The following is a 24,777-nucleotide window of genomic DNA, read 5'->3' as shown; positions in this document are numbered from 1 at the left end:
TCTTCAGAAAGTTTGAATAAACAGCTGAAATGACAGAGGTGGTTTTCCTTGGGATTCTTATTAGCCTGTCCGTGTGCTCTGCTGATATCATCTTGCCATAATCCTGTGCCGGGGGCTCAGATAGTGAAACTGAGGCTAGGAGGGGCCTTAGTTCCGGGTCCCCAAGAAGCAGAATTCAGACAGGGATTTGAGAGCCAGCGGTCTCCTGGGGAGGTGGCCCCACGAGTGGCCGAGGGCACAGCAGTTATCCTGCCTGCTCCTCAGGGCCGCTGGATGAGAGTCTTGTTGGGGAGCCCTGGGGGCCAGCATGGGACAGACGTCTCAGGTTCCCCCACATGGGGGGCCGGAGCTCTGGCCGTTCAACTCCTGACATCCTGGTCGAAGGCTGCCAGGTTGAGGGCTCCCGTTCAGCCCCTGCTCTGGGCCCTGAGTGTGGACTGACTCAGCCATCGAGGGCCTTGGGGCAAAGGGATGCAGATCTGGCCACTGGGCAGTGGGGGGCATGGGGGGGCCACCCACTGGCCTCCAGCCGGGAGCACAGTAGCCTGCCCTGGCACCTGGCTAATGAGAGAAGCCGGCTGAGGTGTGAGCCCAGTTACAGCGAGGACGCAGCCCAGCCCTGCTCCCGGGAGCAGCAGGAAAGACAGAAACACAGCTGGGCTCTGCGTCCCCGGCTCTGCGTCCCCAGGTCTGCGTCCCCGGCTCTGTATCCCCGGCTCTGGGTCTGCAGATTCAGCCCAGTGTGGATGGCAAACAGGGGCATGGGCGGCACCAGACCCACACAGCACAGCAGGGTGAGTTGGCACGGTATTTACACCGTATCAGAGGTCCTACATGCTCCAGAAAGGACTTAAAGTGTCCAGGAGGACGTGCACAGTTATGTGCAAATACAGTCTTGTGTCACCTGGTGACGGGGATATGTTCTGAGAAATGTCTTGGGGCTACTTGGTCATTGTCCTGCCAACACGACGGTGTGTTCTCGCACAGACCAAGAGGGCCGTTGGCAGTCTTATTTGGTCCTCACAGCAGTTTCCAGCAGGCAGTGTAATTAGTGTCCCGGTTTCCAAATGAGGAAACGGAGGCACAGAGATTTCGAGTCGCTGACTTGCGGCCACTCAGCTCTTACAACAGGGGCCAGGAAAGCCTTTGCTGCATAATATGTCTCCCTCAGAGTGGGGACAGTCCATCACTGGGTGACTTCATCAGTTTGAAAGGTGGTCCCCATGCTGTGATAGCTCTCAGGGGCCACCTGGGTCCACCCCTTGCAGGACCAGAGAGAGGACGTGCTCTGCCATGTCTGCAGCCGGTGCTCGGAGGCTGAGGAGCCAGGTCTCTTGTCCCCAGAATCTGGGGACCTTGACCGCATCCCATGGCCTTCCCCAGTCCCCCCACCCCCACCCCCACCCCCACCCCACCCCCCCGCGCTCCTTTCTGCCTGGTCTCTGATAAGGTGTGGAACATCGTTGTTTGTCTTTTGTGAATTCAGCAACAAGATAATCAAAAAGTTGCCTTTATTTATGCTGCAGATGGCTTTTCAAATTGTGGAGTCATTTTAGAGTGACAGAGAAGTTGCAAAGACGGTACAGAGAGTTCCAGATACCTGGCACCCTTGGCCTCTGCCCTTGGCCACAGCCGTCCCGCGAGCCCAGTCCATCAGTGCTGAGCCGGGCCCTCCTTCAGGTCCCCACTCTCATCCAGTGTCTGTCTGTCCCAGGTCCCACCCAGGACACCACAGGTTCCTCTCCCTGTGACAGTTTCTCGGACTTTGTTTTCCATGGGACTGGCCGGGTATTGGTGGAGGTCCCTCCGTTGGGGTTTGTCTAGAGGCTGGACCAGGCTTGGGGTTGGGGAGGAGGGCCACAGAGGTCAAGGTCATTCGCATTGTCTCTTCAAGGGCACAAACTGTCAGCAGGACCTCCCCTGGAGATGCCGACCTTGACCACCTGCCGAGGCCTGTGCCAGGCTCCACTTCAGAGGACCTCCCATCCCCCTCCTCTTCTGATGAGGTCCCTATGCCCCATCCTCTCCTGAGGACAGATAGACTCTGCCTCCTTGACCCAGATCTGCGGGTGTCACCCTTCTGCAGAGACCGCTCGTCCCCTGCCTCTGTTTAATCATCACTCACATCCACACGGGGACATGGATTCCTATTTTATACTCTGGGTCACCACACGGTTCCACTGTGGTTAATTTGTCGCTCAGGTTGTTCCAGCTCTGGCCACTGGGAATCCTTCTGTTGGTTCCCGTGTCTGCTTGACACCTGCGTTACTCTGTGTGTGTGTCCGGGTGTCTGTCTGTCTTGTCTGTTGGAGCCCTTCCTTACTGTCCAGCCAGAAAAGAGGCCACAGCCTCCCCTGGTACGAGCCTCGCCTCAGTCCTGGGGCCAGCATTTCCCTAAGAGCCCGGCCTCCCTTTATCAGAGAAGGAGCCTGGACACCAAGCCCAGGGCGTGTGTTCGCTGCTGCCGGAGCGTCAGGGCTCCCAGGCCGGAGAGGGCTTTGACAAGGGAGACCTCCTGTGAGCTGCCTGTGGTTCCCGGGGCTGGTTCAGGGGTGGCAGGAGCCCAGGCTGTGATATGGATCACCTCGTAGGTGGCCGGGCACCTCCCCAGGCAGGGTCCAGGGACACTCAACCCATTCACTATTGGCTTGGCCAAAACCCGCGGACGCCCTCCTGCCCCTTCTGATGACAGGGAATGGCTGTCCTCAGCTGTTCCGAGGCCACAACGGCAGAGGCCGCCGAGCTGGGAGGAGCCTCTGTGGGCTGAGCCCGGTCTCCCAGTTCTCCTAGAGCCTGTGGGTCAGGTCCTGATCTCTGCTCCACAGCTGGAATCTCAGCTCTGCCACCCGAGGGCCCGTCCGGAGCAGCGTGGCTGATTGAACCCACCGTGGATCACCTTCAAGGGCCTTAAACACAGCCCTGTCCCCACCATCCTGGAAGTGCCAGGTTCTCTGGTTTGGAGAGGGGCCTTGGCCACCGGTGGGTTAGGTCCAAAAACACGCCGATGGCTGAGCAATGCTGCCTGCGCCAGGTGTGGTGTGGCACGCGTCACGGCAGAGGTGGGCCTCGGTTTCCCCGGATATAAAACAGAAGCGCCAGGCCCTGGCCCTTCCTTCCTCCCAGTCCCTGGACGTGTACACGCCCCCAGCTCAGTCGGGGCCAGGACCTGGACACGAGGCCCTTTGCCGCAGGTTTGCCCACCCACGTCCCCTGTGTCCAGGAGGGACTCTGGCCACTGGACCGGCCTCCCGTCATGACAGCCTCTGCAGCTGTGGCCTCAGAAGAACCAGCCACTTCTGTTCCTGCCCTCATGGGCATGATTGGAAAATTTCCCCTCGCAACTGGAAAATAATCCTAAAATAACGAGAATGGAAAAGCAGACAGATGCGGCCTGGCAGCCAGCAACAACAGAAAAATGGCCACGCATGGGATCCGGCTCCGGTCCAGGGCTGGGGGCGCAGCCCAGTGGCTGAGCAGCTCTTGCCTATGTGTGCTCCGTCCCAGCACCAGCCATGCTACCCGAGGCACACAGGGTGGACACCCAGGCCAGCTGTGCCAGCCTCCTGGAGTGCATGAAGGTGTCAGGAAACACTCTGGCAAGTCTTTGGACCCTGGGGAAAACCCCAGGGGCACTGAAGGCTGGTAGAGCATTTCACAGAAGGAAGGAGTTCTGGGGTCCTTCACCTACCCCTAACTACAGACTGGAAAAGTCAGCCCAGAGAGGGCAAGCGACCTGCCAAAGGCTGCAGAGCAGACTCGCACCAAAACCAGGAAGGACACAAGTGTCCCAGCTCACAGCCTGGGCTCTGCTGGGCTGTGTGGAGAGGGTTCTGAGGGAACCCACACTTTAAAAAAGGAAATTGAGTCCCCAGAGTGGCACCCCACAATCTGTACAGTTGAAGGAAGAGGAACTTCTGCTGTCAGAGTTCCTAATGCAGTGCGCTAGGGGAGTGAGCCAGGGAGAAAAAGGGAAGAGAGGGAACCGGCGGCTGGCTCAGACGTCAGCTCAACGGGGACGGCCAGGCATGACCCGGAGGAGAGGTGGGTGAGGACGTGGCTGCTTCTTGGTCTCTCGGGAGCAGGCGGGGGTCCTGCCATGGACACTGTGAGCTGAGTGCTAACGACACCCCAGTGCCCCTCAAGTCACTCTCCAGAAGTCATCTGTGCAGCTGCGTCATGATCCTCCGAGGCCTGGGCCAGGGGTTCGCTTTCCGCTTCAAGTGACATCATGAGTCCTGCAGCCATAAAGGCATGGTTATTTGCCTAGTTGAGAAGTCTGGAGGTTGGGTCCAGGGCTAGTTACCAACTCACTGATATCTTCAGGTTCCCACTTCTTTCCACCTTCTTTCTCCCATCTTCAGGGTATTGGCTTTTGGGTCTGCAGATTTGTTACCTCATGGTTGCAAAACGGCAGCTACAGCTCCAGGCATCTCACCATTCAAATGCAGGAGGTTAGAGGCAAATGATTTTCTTCTCCTAGACTCTTTTTGTTAGAGTGCTTCTTTTTTTTTTCTGTATGCCTTATTGGCCACCCCTCACTGTGAGGCAGGCTGGGGAAAGAGTGAGCAGTATAACCATGATTAGTGCCACCCAATATGATGCACCGCCTGAGTCAGAGCGTATAGACCCAGATCAGAATTAGAGTCTGCGACTGTCACAGAGAGGATCTGTCATGATCCCAGCCTGCAGGGGAAGAAGCAGCCTTGAAGGGCACTGAGTTTGGTGTGGCCCACTAAGCACCAGAGCCAGCAGGCTGAAGTCTTCCAAGAAAGGGCCCCAAGGCCTGACCCTCGGGGCCTTCCCCCTGGCCACCCACCCTGTCCCTGTCTCTACCCTGCAGTGGACATGACCTTCTGTGCCTTGGGCCGGAGTGGTGCCATCTGTCCAGCTCAGCCTGGAGCCTGGCGTGGAGGACACACTCACGGAACACTGGCGGGCTGGTTGGGTGGTGGGATGTACTCTGGTGTCACCACCCTGTCCTGCTGCTGCCACTAACAAGCCCTGTGACCTGAGGAGGTCTTTTTCCACCTCTGGCTGTAAAGGGAGGGGCTGGGCCACACTGAGCTGAGTCTCCCCAGCAGCCCTTGTAGGAGGAAGAAAGGAGGGGATCCCCAAAGGCTGCACCCTGTGTCCACATGCTGTGGCAGGATCGTTACTATGGCAACGTGCAGGGTCTTAACACCGTCACATTTTGCTTGCTCACTGTTGTGTGGGTGGGCTGAGTTCCTCTGGTGTCCTGGGATCAGCTGAGCATCCTCAGTCCTCTGGCAGGTCCGCTGGAGCCAAACGGTCTCCGATGGCCTAGCTTACGAGTCTCATGGTGGCTGCTGGCTGCTGGCCCGGCTGCCCTTCTCCCCAGGACAACGCGGGCTTCTTCATATGACAGCCATGGTCCAAAAGGCCGAGCATGGGAGTGCGTGCCCCAGGCCCGGCTCAGAACCCCCTCCCTCTGCTGTGCTCTGGTCAGGTCAAGGCCACCCTCCCACGGCTGGGAAAATGCTTTCTCCCTGTTGAAGGAGCCGTGAGTTGGACTTGGGGGCCGTTTTCAGTCTGCCCTCCAGGTGACTGACATATGAGTCCTTTGTCCTCTCTCCTTGTGGTCCAGCTTCAAGGGCAGCAGTGATGTCACTGGTGCTGTCATGGATTTACCCAGTGGGATCTCGCATTGAGACTCTCGGCCCGTGGCCGAAGCCCAGTGACTGGCCGTGGCCTGTAATCCTCGAGCTGTTGTATTATGGAGTGCAGACAATGGCCCCGAGTTTTATCTACATGATCAGTGATCCTCTCACCCCAGATGATGGGTACTCCTATGCCTGGGTTCAAATGAGGAAAGTTGGACCCCAAGAAGTGGAAGGAACTTGCTGGTGGGGGAGCCGGGCTGGAGTCCACGGTGAAGGGCATCTGTAAACAGTTGGCTGCAGGCAGGAGGAACAGTGAAGGGGGCCGGAGGATCTGCTCTTGGTGTGGGAGGAAGAGCCCTGGGTGTCCAGCCAGCTCCTGAGCACCCTGTGCACTCACCTGCAGCCACACCACAGTGACATCTCCTCTCCTTCCAGCGTAGTGGGAGCTCACCTGTGATGGGAGGCAGGGGTGCAAGGAGCTCACAACATGGTTTGCATGGCACTGACTTTGGCTGAGCTGTGCCAGGTTTTCTGCATAATCTAGAACGTTCTTCAGAGTCTCTGCTGCACAGTGATGCTGTTTTCGAGGTGCTGCCGTGACGCCTTCCTGGAGGGGACAGAGCAGACCCTCGTGTTCCCGTTGGCTAGGGTGCACTGTGCCCAGGTTCTGCTCACAGAGGACATCTGACAGCCTGGGCCTCGCCCCCAGCACCTGGGCAGAAAGCCTCAGAGGACACCTCCAGCCAGGCCACAGGCAGACTCCCTCCCTCCCCCCAGGCTCACAGCCTCCCTGCCCCCATCAGCACCTTATCATGGTTTTCAGATAAGAAAACCATGTGACTCAGCCTGGGCAGAAGAGACAGCGGAGCAAGAGCTCTGTGGCTGTGCTGCAGGGTGGGTGATGGGCGCCAGAACTGGGCCTGCAGAGTCCAGCTGGGGAACTTTCCACTTCTTCTGACATCCCCGTCCCTCAGGCAGATCCGGGCAAAGTGGCAGAGACCTGAGATGCCTCGAGGCGGTGGGGATGCCGGGCCTGAGTCCTGCTTCTGCCCTTGCCCTCGGCATGACCTTGGGTTTCCATCCAGAGCCACAGACCCACCCGAAGGGCCGAGGGGAGAACCCAGAGGGCACGCTGGCACAGAGCCAGGGTCATGGCTGCTGTCACAGTGGGATGCTCCCCCCACCCCTGCTCCTTCTCTGTTGCTCCTACCGGTGGCTTGACCGCCTCTTGCCCCAGATCTGTGAGTCTTGTCTTCCCCACTGCGTCCAGGAAACCTGACTCTTTTCCCACAATGAACACATGCTGGTTCTAGATGGAGCCGAGCCTGGGGAGCAGAAGGAGGGACGCAGGCGTGGAGGGGGCTAGTGGAGCATGTGTCCTCGAGCGTGGGGGGTGGGGCGCTCTTGGCACCGTCCCCATGTGTTTCCGGCAGGCACGGCTTGGTTTCATTTTTCTTTCTGCTGGGTGGCCACAGGTGTTATGCCCACTCACAGATCAGAACACTGAGGCTCAGGGAGGTCACACAGGGTCACAAGGTGATGCCCAGCTGCTCGGGGCTGCCTGGGAGCTAAGAAGAAATGCAGATGGCGCCCTCCCGTCGGAGGAGCTCGCGACCTGTGCTGTCCCGTCCCGTCCCAGGCCCCTGTCTTCTTTCTCTCCCTCTGCACAACCTGAGGGTGCAGAGCAGGGTCCAGGTCTGAGCAACGTGGAGAAGTCGAGAATGAGTTATGCCCTGGGTGTACTGCAGAGTGCAGGGGCGAGGTCCCCGTGGAGGCTGGCCACCACGATCTGTCATGGGTCACCCCGAGGAGAGCTGACTCCCTGTTCTTTGGCCCCTCCGTAGAGGTGAAGTGCTGCATTGTGAACAGGTGACGGGCTTCCCCCCCTAACTCAAGCCCACCCTCATGATAAGCAAGGGTCTTCTGCTTAATATTCCTATTTTATTTTGGAAATCACAATGGTCAGCGGCATCCCTGCCGACGGTCCTGACCACCCGTTTGAGAAGCACTGGCTGGAGTCCTGCCGTTCCTCAGCAGGGCAGGGAGTGGCCATTGCCCCTGTGTGGGGCAGGAGGCCCCCGCCACCGTGAACCTCTCCACACACTCACGGGGTGCACAGTCCCAGAAAGGCAGAAGCTCTGGTTTGGTTTCAGCTCAGGAAGGTGCCAGCCTCAGCTCCCACGGGCTCAAGGTCAAGGGTCAAAGTTCGTTTGCTGGCCTTCCCAGGGGCCCGGCCGGCTCCTGTTCTGTCTCTTTTGGTGTCCGGCTCAGAGAGACCCTAGGGACACCCGGAGTTCACTTACTGCACACGTACACTCACACTCATTCACACATGCACACACACACACACACACACACACACACACACACTAACACCAGTTCTTCAACACCCTGGATGTCCAACAACTCAACTTGGATCCTACCCACAATCACCACAGACCCCATAAGTTAAAGGACAAGGCCCCCGCCACACGGCCCCTCAGATGCCTGCCACAGGTGGGGTCCCTGAGCTACCCCCACTTCTGTCCAGTGTGATACAAATTTGGGGATTCGAACAACGATGTTCAGGTCTGATGGAACCCCCCAGAACTCACTGGAATTCATAATTCCAATGACAGTCTCATCACAGAGGATAAAACTCAGGACCCACCGGGTGGAAGAGGCACGTGGTCAGATCTGGGGCTGGTGGGGCGCTGAGCTCCGGTGCCACTCCCTGAGGGCCAGGCGCGTGGCTCGCCTGTGTGTTTCCCAGCCCCATGCGCCTGCGCTCCCAGCCCAGAGGTCCGTGAAGGCTTCTCTTCATAGGCCTGATGGGCTCCATCACCGGTCTGGGGCGGGGGACACCTCCAGTCTGCTCCCCTCCCCAGACAGAGGGGGCTAGAAGAGCTGACCCTCTAGCCCGGTGCTGGGTCTTTCTGTGGTGGCCATTCCTCAAAACCAAGGCCCCTGGAGTCACCTGTGGGCTCAATCTCAGGTGTGAATAGAGGGCTCCTTAGGCGTGATGGACTCCCCCATCAAGAAATTCCGGGGTCTTCAGAGCTCTGTGCCAGGACTCAGGAACCAGGACGTGTTCTCTTGTGCGGCCTGCTCACCCACACGCTCATTCACACTCCTGCTGCCTTGCACACTCGGGTTCCCTGGGCCTGGGGCGAGAGGCAGCTTGAACCTCTGAGGAAGAGGCACAGCCGTCTCTTCCTGAAAGACGAGTCCCGGGTCAGCTGAGTTCAGGGGAACACTCAGGGTGCCGTGGTGGGAGCCCCAGCATTGCCCCTGAGCAGAGAGCAAGGGCCGCTGAGGCACCTGGGACTGAGCCCAGCCTCTGCCAGGCCCCCTTCCACCCGGCAGCCCCCAGGAGCAACCCTCTGGCCTCCCTCCGCCCTGCGCCCGTCTCTCCTCCTGCTCTGCTTGTGGAAGGGGCTGTGGAGCCACTTCCCACCGCGGTTCAGTGACTGACAGATCCACCATGTCACCTCTCAGGAAGGGCCTTGCACACTCTTAGACAGCAAGCCTTGAGCGATGGTGAGGCTGGGGGACATCGAGTGTCCAGAGTCCAAAGGGCCTGGGCTCAAACCTCATCCTCAGCACCTCCTGCCCTGTGACCTTGAACATTACCTGCCTCTTGCCGCCCTCAGTTTCCTCGTCTGTGAAATGGGGACATGGCCTTCCCCATAGATTTAATAAGAAATTAGTGAGACTGGGCTTGGGGAGAGTAGGGAGGCACACACGTCAGCTGCTACGAATCAATAGTAGTAATATTATTACTATGTTTTATTAATAATTGCAGTAGCGGTTATAATGCTAGCAATATAGTAAGAAGATCAGTAACCAGTACCCACGGCAGAGGACCTGGAGCCTCGCGGGAAGTGCTCCTCCAGAGCCTCCCAGGCTTGAGGCCACGTGCTTGCCCCCTGGGGTGTCCCATGGCCTCACACCCAGCCTGACTCAGCAAGGTGGGCCACAGTCCTGGCTGGGGCCCTGGGGCCCGAGTGCAGGAGACTTAGACTCCAGGGCAGGGGAGGGGGGAGGGGGCCCGCTCCTTCCCTGGAGGCTGTGCCCCAGGAGTCGGGGAGGTTCCCAAAGGTGTCACCTGGGAAGGAGGTATGAGCTTGGGCAGGGCCAGCTGAGTCTGAAACGGACATTGTAAGGCAGCAGTTTGTGACAGACAGCAGAGAGGCCTCTCCCCTTGATGGCCCCAGGGAGACCACTGCCCGTGGGGACCCCCCTGGAGTGGAACCATGGCCTGAGCCACAGATGTCAACAAATCCACCGGCTATGTTCAGGCCTCAGCTCACAGATCCACCCCCGGGCCAAAGCAGAGGCAGGTTCCGGTCCAGGGGAGAGGCTCCGTGGCAAGACAGAGTCAGGTCTGCCGGCCCTGGGGTCTGCATGGAGAAGCCCATGTCAGGGCGTCCTGGGCACCAGTGCCTGGATGGATGCCAGTTCTGTGCCCACAGCTGGGAGGCCTTGGCAGGCTAAGCTTCCTGCGCGTCCTGTGGCTCAGTCAGCTGTCACCCAGCCTGAGGGAGCAGGTCCTGGGTGAGCAGGGACAGCCGCGTCTCTTCACCTGTAAAGTGGGGACAATAAGGAGAGTGTCACCTTGGAACCAGTTGAGAAGATAGAATCTGTTACTCTATGCCAAGTGTAGTGCCAATTCCTGTCACCACGAGAGTTCCTCGTAAATACTAGCTGTCTTTGTTTGGGCATAGAAAAAGAAAAAGTGTGAATGGATGCTGCCTTGACTGTCCCCCAAGCCCACGCCCCCAGATCTGTGGGCTGGGGGTGGGGGTGGACATTCACCCTGACTCCCGTGCTACAGGGCACATCAGAGTGGCCACATCCCCCCCTGCAGAGCTGCATGGCAGGGTTCAGGGTTTCAACCCCTGGACCCCGAGACCGAGTCTCTCACACCCTGAAGGAACATCCACTTGGAGGGCAAATGAGAAACTGGGACTAAGGAGACTCCATCGGGACGTGGGCCAGAGCCCAGATCCTGGGAGGGGTGACTGACCGCCTCACCTGCCTCCTGCCCTGGGAACCTGCGGATGACGGCGGCTCCCTGATGTCCTTCTGGCCTCCCCCAACTGTGGTTCATGGAGCTGCCTCTTCTTGGTTTCAGATGTTCCTGGTCCGCAGGGACAGCAGCTTGAAGCGCCTGGTGCTCTGTGTGCACTTCCCTTCCCTGAGCGACAGCTCCTCCGAGGTGCTCGAGTACACCATCAAAGAAGAAAAGTCGCGTGAGTACCCGGCTCCTTGCTCTCCTGGGACCTCGCGGGGCTGCAGCAGCAGCAGCAGACGTGGCACCTGCTAACCACAGCTCTCCTGTCTGCGCCCACAGGGTCTAAAATTAGAAGGGGACAAACTGTCAGCCTGCTGATGTTACCTGGCCAGGCTGGCTCTGAACTCAGCTGGTCACACACAAGTCAATGTTAGTTTCCAGTCACCCTCATCGGGGCTGTTGGCTTTGCTCCTCGTGGTCACAGAGAAGCCTCCCTGGTTCACTTAGCACAGGATGCTGGGGCTGGGGGGAAGGGGGGAAAGAAACTGCCTGGGCCCTCAGAATCAGCTGGGCACGTCCTCAAGCCATGTTCTGGGACCAGCTCTTTAACCTCTCCAAGCCTCAGAGGTCTCTTCTATTAAATGGACATAAGAGTCATTTCCTGCTTGGATCACAGAACTTCGCCAGGGTCAAGTGGGGAAGCCCTTTGAAAGTCAAAAACCCAAAGCAGGCGTGGGCCTCCTCTGAGAGCTGGTTAGGGGTCCCGTTCAGGGTAGGTTTGTACTGATAGAAAATATTTTCAGGCTGGGCCCCTCTTGACCTCTGGCTCAGTTACCTGAAAGGGCTTGCCCCTCATCTATGGGTCACGTGCGCACACTCCAGGCATTAAACTCCAAAAAATGTTTATTAAAAGAACCCGTGGAGGCTGGGATGGTGGCTCAGTGGTAGAGCACTTGCCTAGCATGTATAAGTAAGGCACTGGGTTCGTTTCTCAGCACCACATATAAATAAATAATAAATAATCCCATCAACAACTAATAAAAATATTTTTTAAAAAAGAACCCGTGGAATATTCCAGGCTCTGGTTTGGTTTACATCATCTCAGAAATGGGACCTTTTTACCCTTCATCAGCCACTGAGTGACTGCAAAGAAGGGCCCTTGAATATTCTCGAGTGCTTGTTTCTCAAGAAACATTTGTATGGACAGAAGGAAGTGCAAAGAGGAATAAGAGGGAGTCCCAGCCCAGGGATCCCCAGTCAGATTGAAGGGGGGACTTCCCAGGGTGGGAGGGACAGCCCTCACCTGCTGTGTGGTGAGGCAGGTGGTACTGCAGAGGGGCCCCTGGGAGGGCCGTTGGCAGGGGCAGATCACTGGGGGAGGACTCAGAGAGGGTGTCTGCTAGAAGGACTGAGGTGCGTCAAGAAATCAAAGGCATGCTTGGAATGGGTCGGCAAGGCAAGGCTGTACTTCTGCAGAAAGGTGCCCCCAGAGCCAATCCGGCCAGTGAGCACACCTGTGCAGGCTGGCCACCTGCTTTTGTCCCTAGTGTAGTACTGCCCCTTGCTCCAATAGGAGGAGTTCATGGTTACAATATATGTGATTAGCTAATTAAAATTGAGGAGGGCACAGGAAACAGACTACAGTTGTGATTAGGTACCTGTTAGGGAATTTCAAAATGACTTCATTCCTCAGGACATGGTGGCGCACACCTGTAATCCCAGTGGCTCAGGAGGCTGAGGCAGGAGGATCCTGAGTTCAAAGCCAGCCTCAGCAACTTAGCGAGGCCCTGACCAACTTAGTGAGACCCTGTCTCTAAATAAAATACAAAAGAGGCCTGGGGACATGGCTCAGTGGTTAAGCATCCCTGGGTTCAATCTCTGATACAAAAAAACAAAAAAGGCTACATTCTTCTCCACAAGGTTTCCTAATTTAAATGGTTCCATTATACATTGTAAAATTTAAGTTACAGTAAACATGCTTGTGTGTTACATTACAGGTTTAACTTTGATAGAAGAGAAAACATTAATTTTACAGTGTCCAAGACAAGGGAGGATTCGGGCTGGGTCCCAAAGGTTTATTAGTTCAATTAAAGTCTAATTTTCTAGAAAGCAAAAGAAGTGGGTCGCTTTTCCTGTTGGGGAGGGTCTTTCCACAGAGACCCAGGCCACGCAGCATGGGTAAGGCACATCTCATTCAGTGTGTTTGACACCTGGTTATGGGGGTGAGGCGCTGCTCCACTGCTGGGGACACAGCAGAGACAAGAACTCCTTGCCTCTCGGCATATGGTTCACATGGAGGGAGAAGACAGTAAGCAGTAAGGGCACAGGGTGACCGTCAGGTGGAGAGTCACTAGTGGACCTGGAGGGATCCCATTTCCGTCACACACGCAAGAGTGCTTGTTGTTCAGGGACCCTAGCTGAGTGGCTCTGTCACCTTTGGCATACAGCTGAAGTTTCTCAGGGTTGGGTCCAGGGTCCCCCACAGGCTAGAAAGGGAAGAAGCTTGTGGGAGGGTCTTACAACCAAGGCCCTGTGACTGCATTTCATTGGCTAGAATTCAGTCATATGACTATACCTAACTGCAAAGGAGCTTGGGAAATGTAGTCCAACCATGAATCACAAAATGTAGTCCAACCATGGGGTACCCAGGAAAAAGAACCCTGGATGAAGTGCTGGAATCCTGCTCCCTGGGTCAGGGAATAGGAGTGTGGGGCTGGGGAAAAGGCAGTTCATTTATGTAGACGACCTAAATGACGGTCCCTCCCGTGGAGTCCAGGAGGGGGGAAAGTGTGGGGTGTTATGGTCTTTCCTGAATAAGTACACACACAGCCCCCCTGACTGCAGAAGGGTGGAGTCACTCTCTTACTGAGAGAAACCAGGCTTTCTGGGACGAGGCTTCCAGATGTTAGGTACCTACAGTCCTTTTGGAACCCAAGAACCTCCGGGGCCTTGAACTTCAGCAGCAACATTGGAAAGGTGGCTGAGAGCGGGGTGTCCAGAATGCCTTGAACGCAAGACGCTGTGGCTGGTGGCAGAGGAGGAAGTGGGCGAGGGAAAGACCCAGGCCTAGAACTGGCGCTGGTGTTGGGGTTCCCCACCCAGAGCAGAGGCAAGGGAAGGAGACAGGGGCTGCCCCGAAAGTGAGTGGTCAGCAACCTCTGTGATCTCACTCTGTTTTCTTGGAACATCTGTTTTGGCCACTTCTGTGCTTCTGTGGGCTCAGAGTGTCCCCTAGCGTCTTGTGAAGAGTGTCTTTGAAAATCCCGGAGCCAGTCGGCTTGGGCCAGTGTGGCTGTGGTGACTGACACACAGCCCTAAACCCTATGGCCTTGCATAAAGCAGCATCCCGTCCAACTGTGCTGACATGTATGTTCTTGTGCTGTCCCTCACTGGGGTGGCTGCTGGGTCTTTCGGGCACATTTCCTCACTGGTGCAGCACCCATCCGGGGCAGTGGGAGGGGCAGAAGACAGAATCCCAGGATGGCTCTGGAAGCCCACAGAGGACAGGCACCACTTCCTGGAATAGCTTATCCACCAGAACAGGCCACGTGGCCGGGCCAGACCTCATCGGACGAGCAGAGGAATCCTCCCGTGCACGTGTGAATGGCAGGGGCAACTCTTTGGAAAAGTCATGCTTGGGGAGGGGCCAGAGAAGCAGCAGGAGATATCGGGGCAGGAGCTGTACAGGAAGGCCTAGAAGATTCTGGGATGGGTAGGGGCTGGGTCAGCTGCTGGCTAGCAACCCTGCCCTTGATGGCCGAAATGAAGCACCTAGTCAGAATCACTACATGTGGAGTATCCCTTCTCCAAAAGGCTTGGGACCAGAATTGTCTGAGACTTTGGATTTCTCTTTCTTTCTTTCTTTCTTTCTTTCTTTCTTTCTTTCTTTCTTTCTTTCTTTCTTTCTTTCTTTCTTTCTTTTTTTTTTTTTTGCAGGGTTTGGAATATTTGCATATATGAAATGAGATGTCTTGGGGATGGGACCCAAGTCTAAATACAAAGTCTATTTGTTTCCTATTCACCTGTGAACATAGCCTAAAGATCATTCTACTCCGTGTTTTCAGTCTGTCTGCGTTTTGGCTGCGACACATCCCAAGGGGCCAAGCGTGGGATTTTCCGGCTGTGGCATCAAGTCATCATTCCAAAAGTTTTGGATTTGGAGCATTTTGGATTTTTAGGTTAGGGATGCTCAACCTGGACCTACTTTTTCATTAATGGGCTTTAAAGATGGTGACAACACATGCCTACAATCCCAGCAGGTCAGGAGGCTGAGGCAGGAGGATTGCAAGTTCAAAGCCAGCCTCAGCCACCGTGAGGCGCTAAGCAACTCAGCAAGACCCTGCCTCTAAATAAAATACAAAACAGGGCTGGGACATGGCTCAGTGTTCGAGTGCCTTGGAATTCAATCCCCAACACACCCCCACCCCTAAAAAAGATGGCAACAATGACAATCATGGGATGTTGATTTTCTGTTGACTGAGAAAAGCAAAAAGAAAACCAATCTGCCTGTCCCTGGAAGAGGAACAGTGAGGCCGCGGGCGGGTGTGGTCTGGCCTGTACTGCAGGGAGCCGCCCAGCGCCGGAGCTGAGCCTTGGCCCCTGTCACCTGCTCCCTCCTCCCTCCTGCACAGCTGACCCTGGCTTTAGAGAGGCCCGCCTGTCTAGCTCCGTCAATCTCCCACTCAGAGGCGTGCAGTTTAGTGGATAGATACCCGTGTAGCTGGGGAGGCACCGTGTCCCCAGCCAGTGTGGTGGTAAGGCTCGTGCTGAGCGTACTGGTGATCCTCACCACTGCACTGGGGCACCTTTGAAACCAAGGAAGGGAGAGATCTAGGTCAGTCTTCCTGGGCAGCAGAGATCTGAACGCCTGGGCAGGACAGAGCCCCGACTCTTTGACTTCTCCCAGTGCTCCAGGATTTGACAGTGTCACCAACTGACCCTTTATCCTAGAATGAGATTTAATCTGTATTTGAAGCTAGATAGGCCAAGGCCATTAAAAGAGGGAAATGATCAAGATTATTCAAGGAGAACGAGTGTGGAGAAGGCAGCCTTGTGGTATTTCCATGGGGAGGTGGTACTATGCATCATGGAGGGGTCTTGCTTCCTTGTCTCTGACAACCTCTTTGGAGAGCATGACATTAGAAAGGCTGTCAGTTCTAGGTTTTATGCTTGTGACATCAGGCAGGTTGAGTTACTCAACCTCCCTTGCTTCAGTTTCCCCAACGGTCAAGAGAGAACACCTCCAACACCCCCGCTGGAGGCTGAAGGAGAGATCCCATCCGTAAGCACACCGGGGGCTAGGGATGGTGTGGCCCAGCAAGCAGGAAGCACGCAACAGCCTCATGTCCAATAAAGACACTTGTGGGAAACAGCTGTCACGGTGCCCACGGTGATCAGCACACGTGATGAGCCCTCAGGGCCCCCGTGGCAACACTCAACAAGGCCCAGCAGACATGTCTGCTCTGGGGCTGCAGCAGCTCACACCTCAACCCTTCATTTCCTGGTGCCTGGACCCGGGAGGGCTCCTCCCAGGAGCCGGTACTTCTCACTTAAGTGAGTACCCACGGAGGTTTGGGCTAAAATAACCAGAGTTTGTTTCTGTTTTCTACTGTCCTCTTCAGCATCAAACCTGGGGTTTGACTTTAAAAAAAAAAAAAAAAAAAAGACACGACAATTTAACTCCAAGAACTTTTTGTCAACTTTGGTGAATTTCTTGGTTTTTGAATCCTGGGCTGTTTGGGGCATATGATCATAGGTTTTCTCTGGGTTAGTAAACATTTCAAAGACTTTGCAACTACTGCAGTATGTGCTGAATGGCTTCTGAGGGGAGTCACTTGCCACCGGCTAAGACAGAGCCCCTGAGGTTGGACCACACACCCCTGTCACCAAGGGTACAACCAGACAGCCCCAAGAGCCAGAACGTCAGTGTGCATCGAAGCTGATTCCTGTTGACGGAGGGGAATCAACCCAGGCCTCACTGGAGCCTTGGAGGCTGAGAAATAATTAGGAGAAAGAGCAGAGAGGGTCCAGGTTGGGGAAGTTGAGGTCGCAGTCTGCCTCGGAGCTCAGAGCGGGAAAGACACGCAGGACAAGGTGAAGCTCTGCTGGGTCAGGCCACTGGAAGGGGGCAGCAAAGGACCGTGAGGACCACACCAAGGTGTGAGGGATTTGGTTTGTAGTGTTCTAAAAAGCCACACAAAGATTTTGAGCAGGAAGTGGCCTTAGGAGATCGACACTGCAGAAGTGCTTGGCTTCTGTGTGGGAGCTGGAAGGGGCGGTGACCTGGCCAGGCCAGAGGAAGATGGGGGAGGAGCGGCAGCCTTGGTGGCTGCCCAGGAAAGAGGCTGGGGAGCTAAGACTAGGGGGGACCCTGAAGCAGAGATGGCAAGGCCCAGCTGCAGCAGTATCTCCAGGAAATGCAACCCCAGGGACTGTGCCCGAGTTGGTTTTGCACTGAGAAAATTGGAGACAGTGAGAGGTTTGGACAGAGATGGAGAAGGATCCAGAGCACAGAGCCTCAGAGGCAAGAAAAGGCAGAAAGACAAGAGGCCTGAAGGTTGCGTGAAGTCTCTTCTATAAGGGCCGGAGGCTGGGCTGGAGCTCAGAGGTGGAGTGCTGGCCCAGCGTGCACAAGGCCACAAATATAAACCAATAACTCGCCTCAGTGCACAAGGAGGAGCCCATGGACGGACAACCTCTAAAGACCCCTCCTTTCATTATGTCACATTGGTCATTAAGTTTCAACACCTGAATCTGGGAGGGGACACATTCAAACCATAGATCTTTTTATTTTTTTTTAGTTGTCTGTAGACACCATACCTTTATTTATTTATTTATTTATTTATTTATTTATTTATTTATTTATTTTTATGTGGTGCTGAGGATGGAACCCAGGGCCTCCTGCATGCTAGGCAGCACTCCACCGCTGAGCCACAACCCCAGCCCCGTAGCAGTTTTATAAGGACTCTAGTCCGTTCATGGGGGTGGCCCTCATGAGTAGACCCTGCCTCCTGACACTATTGCACTGGGGCTTAGGTTCCCACGTATGCATGTTGGGGCGGTGCCCATATTCAGACCATAGCAACATCTGCATCTGGGCACCCCTGCCTTTCAGGCTCCCTCCACACCCTCCCTCCATTCCCTCCCTGAAAACCTACACTGTGGAAATCCTCTACTTGGTAAACAGGTTTATACCAACACGTGAAAGACTAACACCATCGAACAGTAGTGTCCCCTGCCAGGGGAGAGTGCCTCTCCATGGGAATGAAAGAGAGTTCCGGTGTGAAGCGCAGGAATGTCGGGCAGGGCGGGGGCACCTGTCCTGGGTCAGGCTTAGTCTGACTGACAGCACCCTCCCCACACCCACCATGCACCCACACTCCCTGCGGGGCCCTTGGAAGAGCAATAATCTCCCTCCTCATCTGGAGTCATGGGCTTTCTTTCCCTGCTCCTTTGTATGGATAATTTTTTAAATATTTTTTTTTAGCTGTAGATGGACACAGTCCCTTTATTTTATTTGTTTTTAAGGGGTGCGGGGGATTGATACCAGGGCCTCACGCATGTTAGGCAAGCCCTCTACTGCTGAGCCCCAGCCCCGGCCCTGCGTGTGACATTATTCCAGCCTCTGTACCTTTCACAGGCCAGTTCGTCTGCGTGGCTTGCTCTCTGCACTCCTCTCGGTCTGCCTGGGCTTCCTCGCCCTTCACAGTGTGTTCTGTGTTTCCCAGGGTGGACTGGAGGTTTCTGGGTGGGTTTGTGTCTGACAACACCTGTGGCCCCCACAGCCCAGGGAGAGTGAAGCAAGTTGTGGGCATTCAGAAAGCACTGGGTCTTTGATCAGCTGGTTAATGACACCTCACTCCTGTGCAGAGACAGCCTGGAAGGACTGAGAGGGTAGATGTCAGTACCCAGTGGACCCAAATTCGAATCCTACTCCTTTGTTTTCATCTGTTGGAAGATGTTGGTAGTTAATGCTCAGTCCTCTGTCTCAGCCTTGCCTTTCCCACCTGTGAAATGGACTTAAAATCAGAGTCATAATTAAGCGGACCTATATTCCATAGTGCCTGGCACATAATAGGTGCTCAGATAACATTTGTATGGATGGGGATGGAGCTCAGTGGTGGAGTATGTGTTTAGCTTGTGCAAGACTCAGATCTCCATGTCCCCAGCATGTGATCTCCCCACTAGTTACTTGTCTCTCCTCCATCCCTAACCTCCCTCTTCCCATGTGGCATGAGTCTCAGGGTAGAAAAACCTGGGTTTGGCCCTGTGTGGCATACATGAGGCTGAAACTAGCCATTCTCTCCTAATAAGAAGTAAACATCTGAACATGCAGAAAAACCAACAATTCTAGATTTCTCGGGACAGACAACAAGCAGATGCAGAGTCACCACTTCCCAGAGCAGAAACCAGCAAGCAACACACTGGCTCTGGAATCCAAGCCGGGGAAACACACGGTCCCTGCCAGATCACAGGAGGCTCTGAGAGGTGGACCTGTCCTCAGGGGGCCCTCGCCTTTGAGAGTTTTATCACCTGAGCTTGACCAGAGTCTCACTGTGAATATCAGAGAAAGATCCCCCTGGGCTTCCAGCAGGGGGAGGGGAGCTGTTTTTAAGTGAATCCGAGCATTCTGTTCCTTCAAAGAGACAGTTATTCAGTAGAGCCTGACCTTTCTGTTTTATCAGAGAGCAACCTATCTGAGGATGAAAGGTACCGGTCCTGGCCATCCTGGCCCACAGAAAGGAGGAAGGCACTGGGCAGCACTTTGGTGCTCACCGTCCAGGGGCACAGGCTCACTGAAGGATGGCTGCTCCCAGGACACAGAACTCTCCCGTCCCCACAGCAGAGCAGGTCTGTCCACAGTTCTTCCGTCCACGGTTCCTTTATCCTGTTATCTAGTGCAGCATGTTAGCCATCAGGAAAAAAAAAATCACAACAGTTTGAAGAGACAGAGTAAGACTTGGAATACACTCAAATATGGCAAAGAGGCAGGACTTACCAGAACTAGAATTCAAAACAAGGAAGATGAAGATGCTCAGGGCTCTGGTGGATGAAGCAGGCAACTGTAGAACAAATGGGCAGCATCAGCGGAGAAATGAGGCTCTAAGAGAGAACCAAAAGGAGATGCTGGGGGTCAAAACAGCCAGGCAGGCGAAGGACGTCTTGGGCAGGTTTAGACACAGCGAGGAAAGAGTCGGAGTTTGAGAATGTCACATGAGAAGCCACCTGCATTGAAAAGCAGAGAGAACAAGACCGAAAAACTACAACAGCAGTACTTAAGACCTGAGGACAGTCATAACACACACCTGGGAATACCAGGAGAAGACAGTGAGAACGGTGGGAGGAGCTACTGAATGGCTGGGAATTCACTCAAGTTAATATCAGACACGAAACCACAGATCCTAGAAGTTCAGAGAATGCTGAGCAGGACACATCCCCCCTGCCCCGTCCCCCCAAAAAAACCCAAACAGACCTTGCCATATCATCTTCAAACTGTGGAAAAATCAAATAAAGAAAAAATCCTGAAAGAAGCAATATAGGAAATATATAAGGGTTAAAACTAACTTCTCAGAAACAATGCCATAAATAAGAAAGTGGAAAGAAATATTTACACTGATGGGGGACACCGAATGAGAATTCTGAACCCTGTGAGATCATCCTCCAAAAGTAAAGAAGAAATACTTGCTCAGACGAGAGAGAGAGAGAGAGAGAGAGAGAGAGAGAGAGAGAGAGAGAGAGAGAGAGAGAATTTGTCGCCAGTAGACGTGACTTGCAAATGTTAGGATTTCTCTAGGGAGAGGAAAATGATAGAGGTTGGAAACTCAGATCTACATGAAGAAAGAAAAGTCATCAGAGAAGGAATAAATGAAGGTGAGATTAAAATTTTTATTTTTTTTACTTTTAATTGATCGAACAGTTTATCCAAAATAATATCAGCAATAATATACATGACTGTATGTGCATGTGTGTTTATGTATAAGCAAAATGAATGGCAGCAATAAGGGGTGGCAAGGAGGAACTAGGATTATTTTATTTATACCTGTGAAGCAGCATAGTTATTTCAAAGTGGACTTGGCTTACTTGTAAATTGCAAGCTTTAGGGTGAAAACTAAAAAATAAAATAAAATAAATAAATAAATTGTATTGCTGATACCAATAAAGGAGATAAGATGGAATCATATGAACTGCTCAGTTAAAATTACAAAGGCAGAAAAGGAGTGGAAGACAAAAATTGGACCAAAAACAAGGACAATAAATAGAAAACAGTTGCAGATAGGGTAGATGTTAATCCAGCTCTTTCAATAATGACTTTGAATGTCAATGGTCCAAATTACCAACTAAAAGATTGTCAGAATGGATCAAGAAACAAGGCCCAACTGTATGTTGTCTACAAGAAACCCACTTTGATTATAAAGATGCCTATACATTAAAAGTAAATGGCTGGAGGGGCTGGGGTTGTAACGGCTCAGTGGTAGAGCGCTCGCCTCGCATGTGCAAGGCCCTGGGTTCCAACCTCAGCACCACATAAAAGTAAACAAATAAAATAAAGGTATTGTGTCCAACTACAACTAAAAAATATATTTTTTAAAAGTAAATGGCTGGAGAAAGGTATACCACACTAACACCAATCAAAAGAAAGCAGGAGTAGCTCTATCAGTTTTGGACAGAGCAGATTTCAGACCAAGGAATGTTATTCCAGACCAAGGGATACAGAGGGATATTTTATAATGATAAAGGTCAGTTCTCCAAGAAGACACAACAATCCTTAATGTGCATGTGACCAACAACAGAACATCTCTCAAGGCAAAACTGATGAACTGCAAAGAGAAATCAATCCACTTTCACAGTATCAGATGTGGGCAGATCCAGAATGCTGAAAGTCAGTAGGGACATAGTTGAGCTCCACACCACCATTTATCCACCCGATGTGATTGACATCTATGGACCACTTCACTCAGTGAGAGCAGTGTGCACATCCTCCTCAAGTTTATGTGGAACGTTCATGAAAAGAGGCCACTTTCTGGGTTGTAAGAAGTGCCTTAACCAATTTGAAAGACAGAAATCATACCATGTGTGCTCTTAGGCTACAGCGGAATTTAGCTAGAAATCAAAAAGTACTTGGAGATTAAGCAACAGGTTTCCAAATCACTTGTGGATCAAAGAAGAAATCTAAAGGGAATTAAAAACACTTCCAAGTAAATGAAAATGAAGACACTGTTGATCAAAATGTGTAGGATAGAGAAAAAGCAGCACCCAGAGGGAAATTTACAGCATCGAGTTCGTGTGTTAGAAAAAAATAAAACCTGGCATCATAGTTAGTTCTCTCCCCTAACTAGCTCTGGGAACTAAAGCAAGTGATTTGACTTCTGATCCTCATTTCCATCACCACACTGTGGGGTTCAGGGTACCTCCAGGGAAGTTGTTAGGAAGGACAGGAAAGAAAAATATGTGCACATATTTTTGCATTCAGAAATGCAAGAGTGCGCTGAACCGCGCTGGGGGCGGGTGTGTGCATTCATTCGTGAATCTGCGCGCCCAGCGTCCACCGAGCCCTGAGTCATGATAAGACAGGGTTCCCTGTATTCAGATGCTCAAGTCTGGCCAGTGAGGCAGAGCAGACCCTCGCAGCACAATGTGATCGGGGTCTTGTGATCAAGATGGATAAGAGAGGGCTGTAGGGGTGGCTTCACAGGCAGAGGTCCCTGCCTGGGCACACGTGTGGCGCTGGGCCTGAGTCTGCTCACGGGAGGTTCTCCTGGCATCTGAGTGGATGGGCAAGAGTGGAAGAAGGAGGTAAAGTGCCTCTGTGAGGCCTCACAGCTTCCCTGTGTGGGGGCTCAGCGTGCACTGGAGATGGCCCTACATGGAGAACCCAGGAGATGTTCCTGGGTGACTCAGCTCTGGGGAAGTTGTCCCGAAAGGGAAGTGGATGGGTTACCTCTGAGCACTTGCTGGCCCACTTCCCAGATTTGCTTTGCTCTGGGAATTCCCAGGCAGCTTCACCCTAGGAAGTAGGGACTGGGTTAGAGCCAGTGTGTTCTTCAGCCAAGCCCTGGGTGGGTGTCAGTGAACTGGGTTTTCATGGTAACTTGCTGTGTGACCTTAGCAAGTCACTCAATGTCTCTGGACCTCCCGAGAGAAGGCGGCACCCCTGACCTTACCTGGCAAGAGAAAGATACAAAACACTGGGAAGGCTAATGCCCACATATTGGCTTGACCCCCCCAGTGTCCCGTACACTGAGATCAGGAAGTCTCCCCACAGCCTAGGAGAATAGATGTTGCTCCGTGTCCAGGCAGCCCAGCTGAGCTCACGGGAAGTTGTCACGTTGTTGTGCCTGTTCTATCAGCTTCTCCTTTCTGCCCAAACTTTAAGAAAGGAGTTGGAGCTGAAACCTTCTGGAAAGTTCCACAGAATTGGACTGTGGTGTCCCCGGGCCCTCTGTGTCTCTCCCCCTCGGCCATCCCAGCTTGTTGAGTCGTGGGCACTGATTTATCAGCAGGCCCAGTCCCCCTGCGAGTGCTCAGGGTGCTCTTGTGGTCTCCTCTTGGTTTTCACAGAAGAAGCTTTTAGAGAACTTGCCCCAGAGAGATTTCCCCTTCTGGAATTTTCCTTTAATATAGTTCCCTGTCTGAGGCTGCCCTCGGCACCACAGAGGTAGGTCTTCAGGTGAAACCCGGCTCTGCCATGGCCAGGCCCTGACCTCTCGGGGACCTGCTGCCGGCCAGGGACAGGGTGGCTTCACCTGTCTTCACCACCTGGGAGCAGGCCCTATTTTGCAGCTGAGAAAAATGACACCCAAGGAATAGCAGGGATTCAGCGCAGGTCTGCGGATGCCACAGGCAAAGCTCTTCCACTTGCACCAGGTGTTTGGGGTCTTAGCGTCCACATTCCTCATCCAAAGCCTGTCCAGGGTGGGGGGCGAGAGGGGAAGGACAACAGGAGAGAAGAGCAGATAATAATCAAGTCATTAAACTTGTTGCAGGGTTTTGTCTTATCCTTGTCTTGTGTTTTTGTTTGGGTACCAGGGATTGAACCCAGGGGTGCTTAACCATTGAGCCACATCCCCAGCTTTTTTTTTTTTTAATTTTTATTTTTTGAGACAGGATCTCACTGAGTTGCTTAGGACTTTGCTAAGTTGCTAAGACTGGCCTCCAACTGGTGATCCTCCTGCCTCAGCCTCCTGAGCTTCTGGGATGCCCCATCTCTTTTAGCAGGGGGTTTATTTAACAGAAACTTCGAATGACCTCAGAGCGTGGAGCTGAAGCTTGGAGGATATTCATTGCAGACAGGCGTTGGTCAGAAAAGGGGGCAGGTGGGACTAGATGGCTTCAACGAGGACAGCCATGGGGAAGAGTGTGCCCAGGTTCCCTGGCTCTGCCTCTTGATGGCTGAGTGAAGGTGACTTTGTCTTTGGGCTGTGGTCTTGGTGGGTCCTGGAGTCAACTCCAACCCAGCAGTGAGAACCGCCGGCCGGTGGTCTCTTCTGGCTTGGGAGGGAATGCCCTAGGGAATGGGCAGGGCTGTGAGTCAGGGTTGTGCTGGGTTTCTGTTCTCGCGACTAAAAGGCTCAGGGGTCACTCCAGTTGAACTGGGCTGACTGGGCTGCGCAAAATAACCACACAAGAGACACAAATAACCTTTTTCTTTGGGGTCGCTGTGACGGCTCCTCTGACCTTAAGGGTCTGCAGGAAGAAAGAGCGAGAGCACGCACTGACCCCTTTTATTGAGGAGAAGCTTTTCAAATGAGGCAAGGGGTCAGGTTTCAGGGGGCTGAGTCTGTCTTCATGATGTCCACTGTCAGCAGGTTGACTGACACCTGGGTAGGCCACACCCAAGAGCACAGTAAGAAAAAGGGGACACACACAAGGCACTTCCATGGAAGATTCTACCCTAAACAGGGCAAGGGGTTATATTACAAAGGAACAGGTGAGCATAGCTCCACCCATGGGGCTGTAGCAAGACACACCCATGCACGAGACACCGACCCTCGCACCCAAGAAGGGTGCCACATTTCTGTGACTGAGCGCCTCAGCACCCAGCCGGAGAGTGTAACTCAGTCACGTGTAAGGTTGGCCTCCCACAGGATTGGTTCCCTGGGGAGCTGTTTGTAAGCTCTGCCAGCACACTGTGCCCAGATGCCTCGTCTGTAACCAGGGATG

General features: G+C 53.7%; 1 protein-coding gene across 1 annotated transcript in view; it reads left to right on the top strand.

The window, feature by feature from the left end:
• The window catches only part of Rin3 (Ras and Rab interactor 3), a 108,299-nt gene that overhangs the window by 27,787 nt on the left and 55,735 nt on the right, over positions 1-24,777 (top strand). The window contains exon 3 of the mRNA XM_026394276.2: positions 10,738-10,855. Within this exon, the coding sequence (XP_026250061.2) occupies positions 10,738-10,855 (118 nt within the window). The remainder of the gene's footprint in view (positions 1-10,737; positions 10,856-24,777) is intronic.

The sequence above is a fragment of the Urocitellus parryii genome, chromosome 6, assembly GCF_045843805.1.
Source record: "Urocitellus parryii isolate mUroPar1 chromosome 6, mUroPar1.hap1, whole genome shotgun sequence".
Taxonomy (NCBI): domain Eukaryota; kingdom Metazoa; phylum Chordata; class Mammalia; order Rodentia; family Sciuridae; genus Urocitellus; species Urocitellus parryii.
Note: the sequence above shows the minus strand (reverse complement) of the source record. Positions and strands in the feature narration are given on the sequence as shown.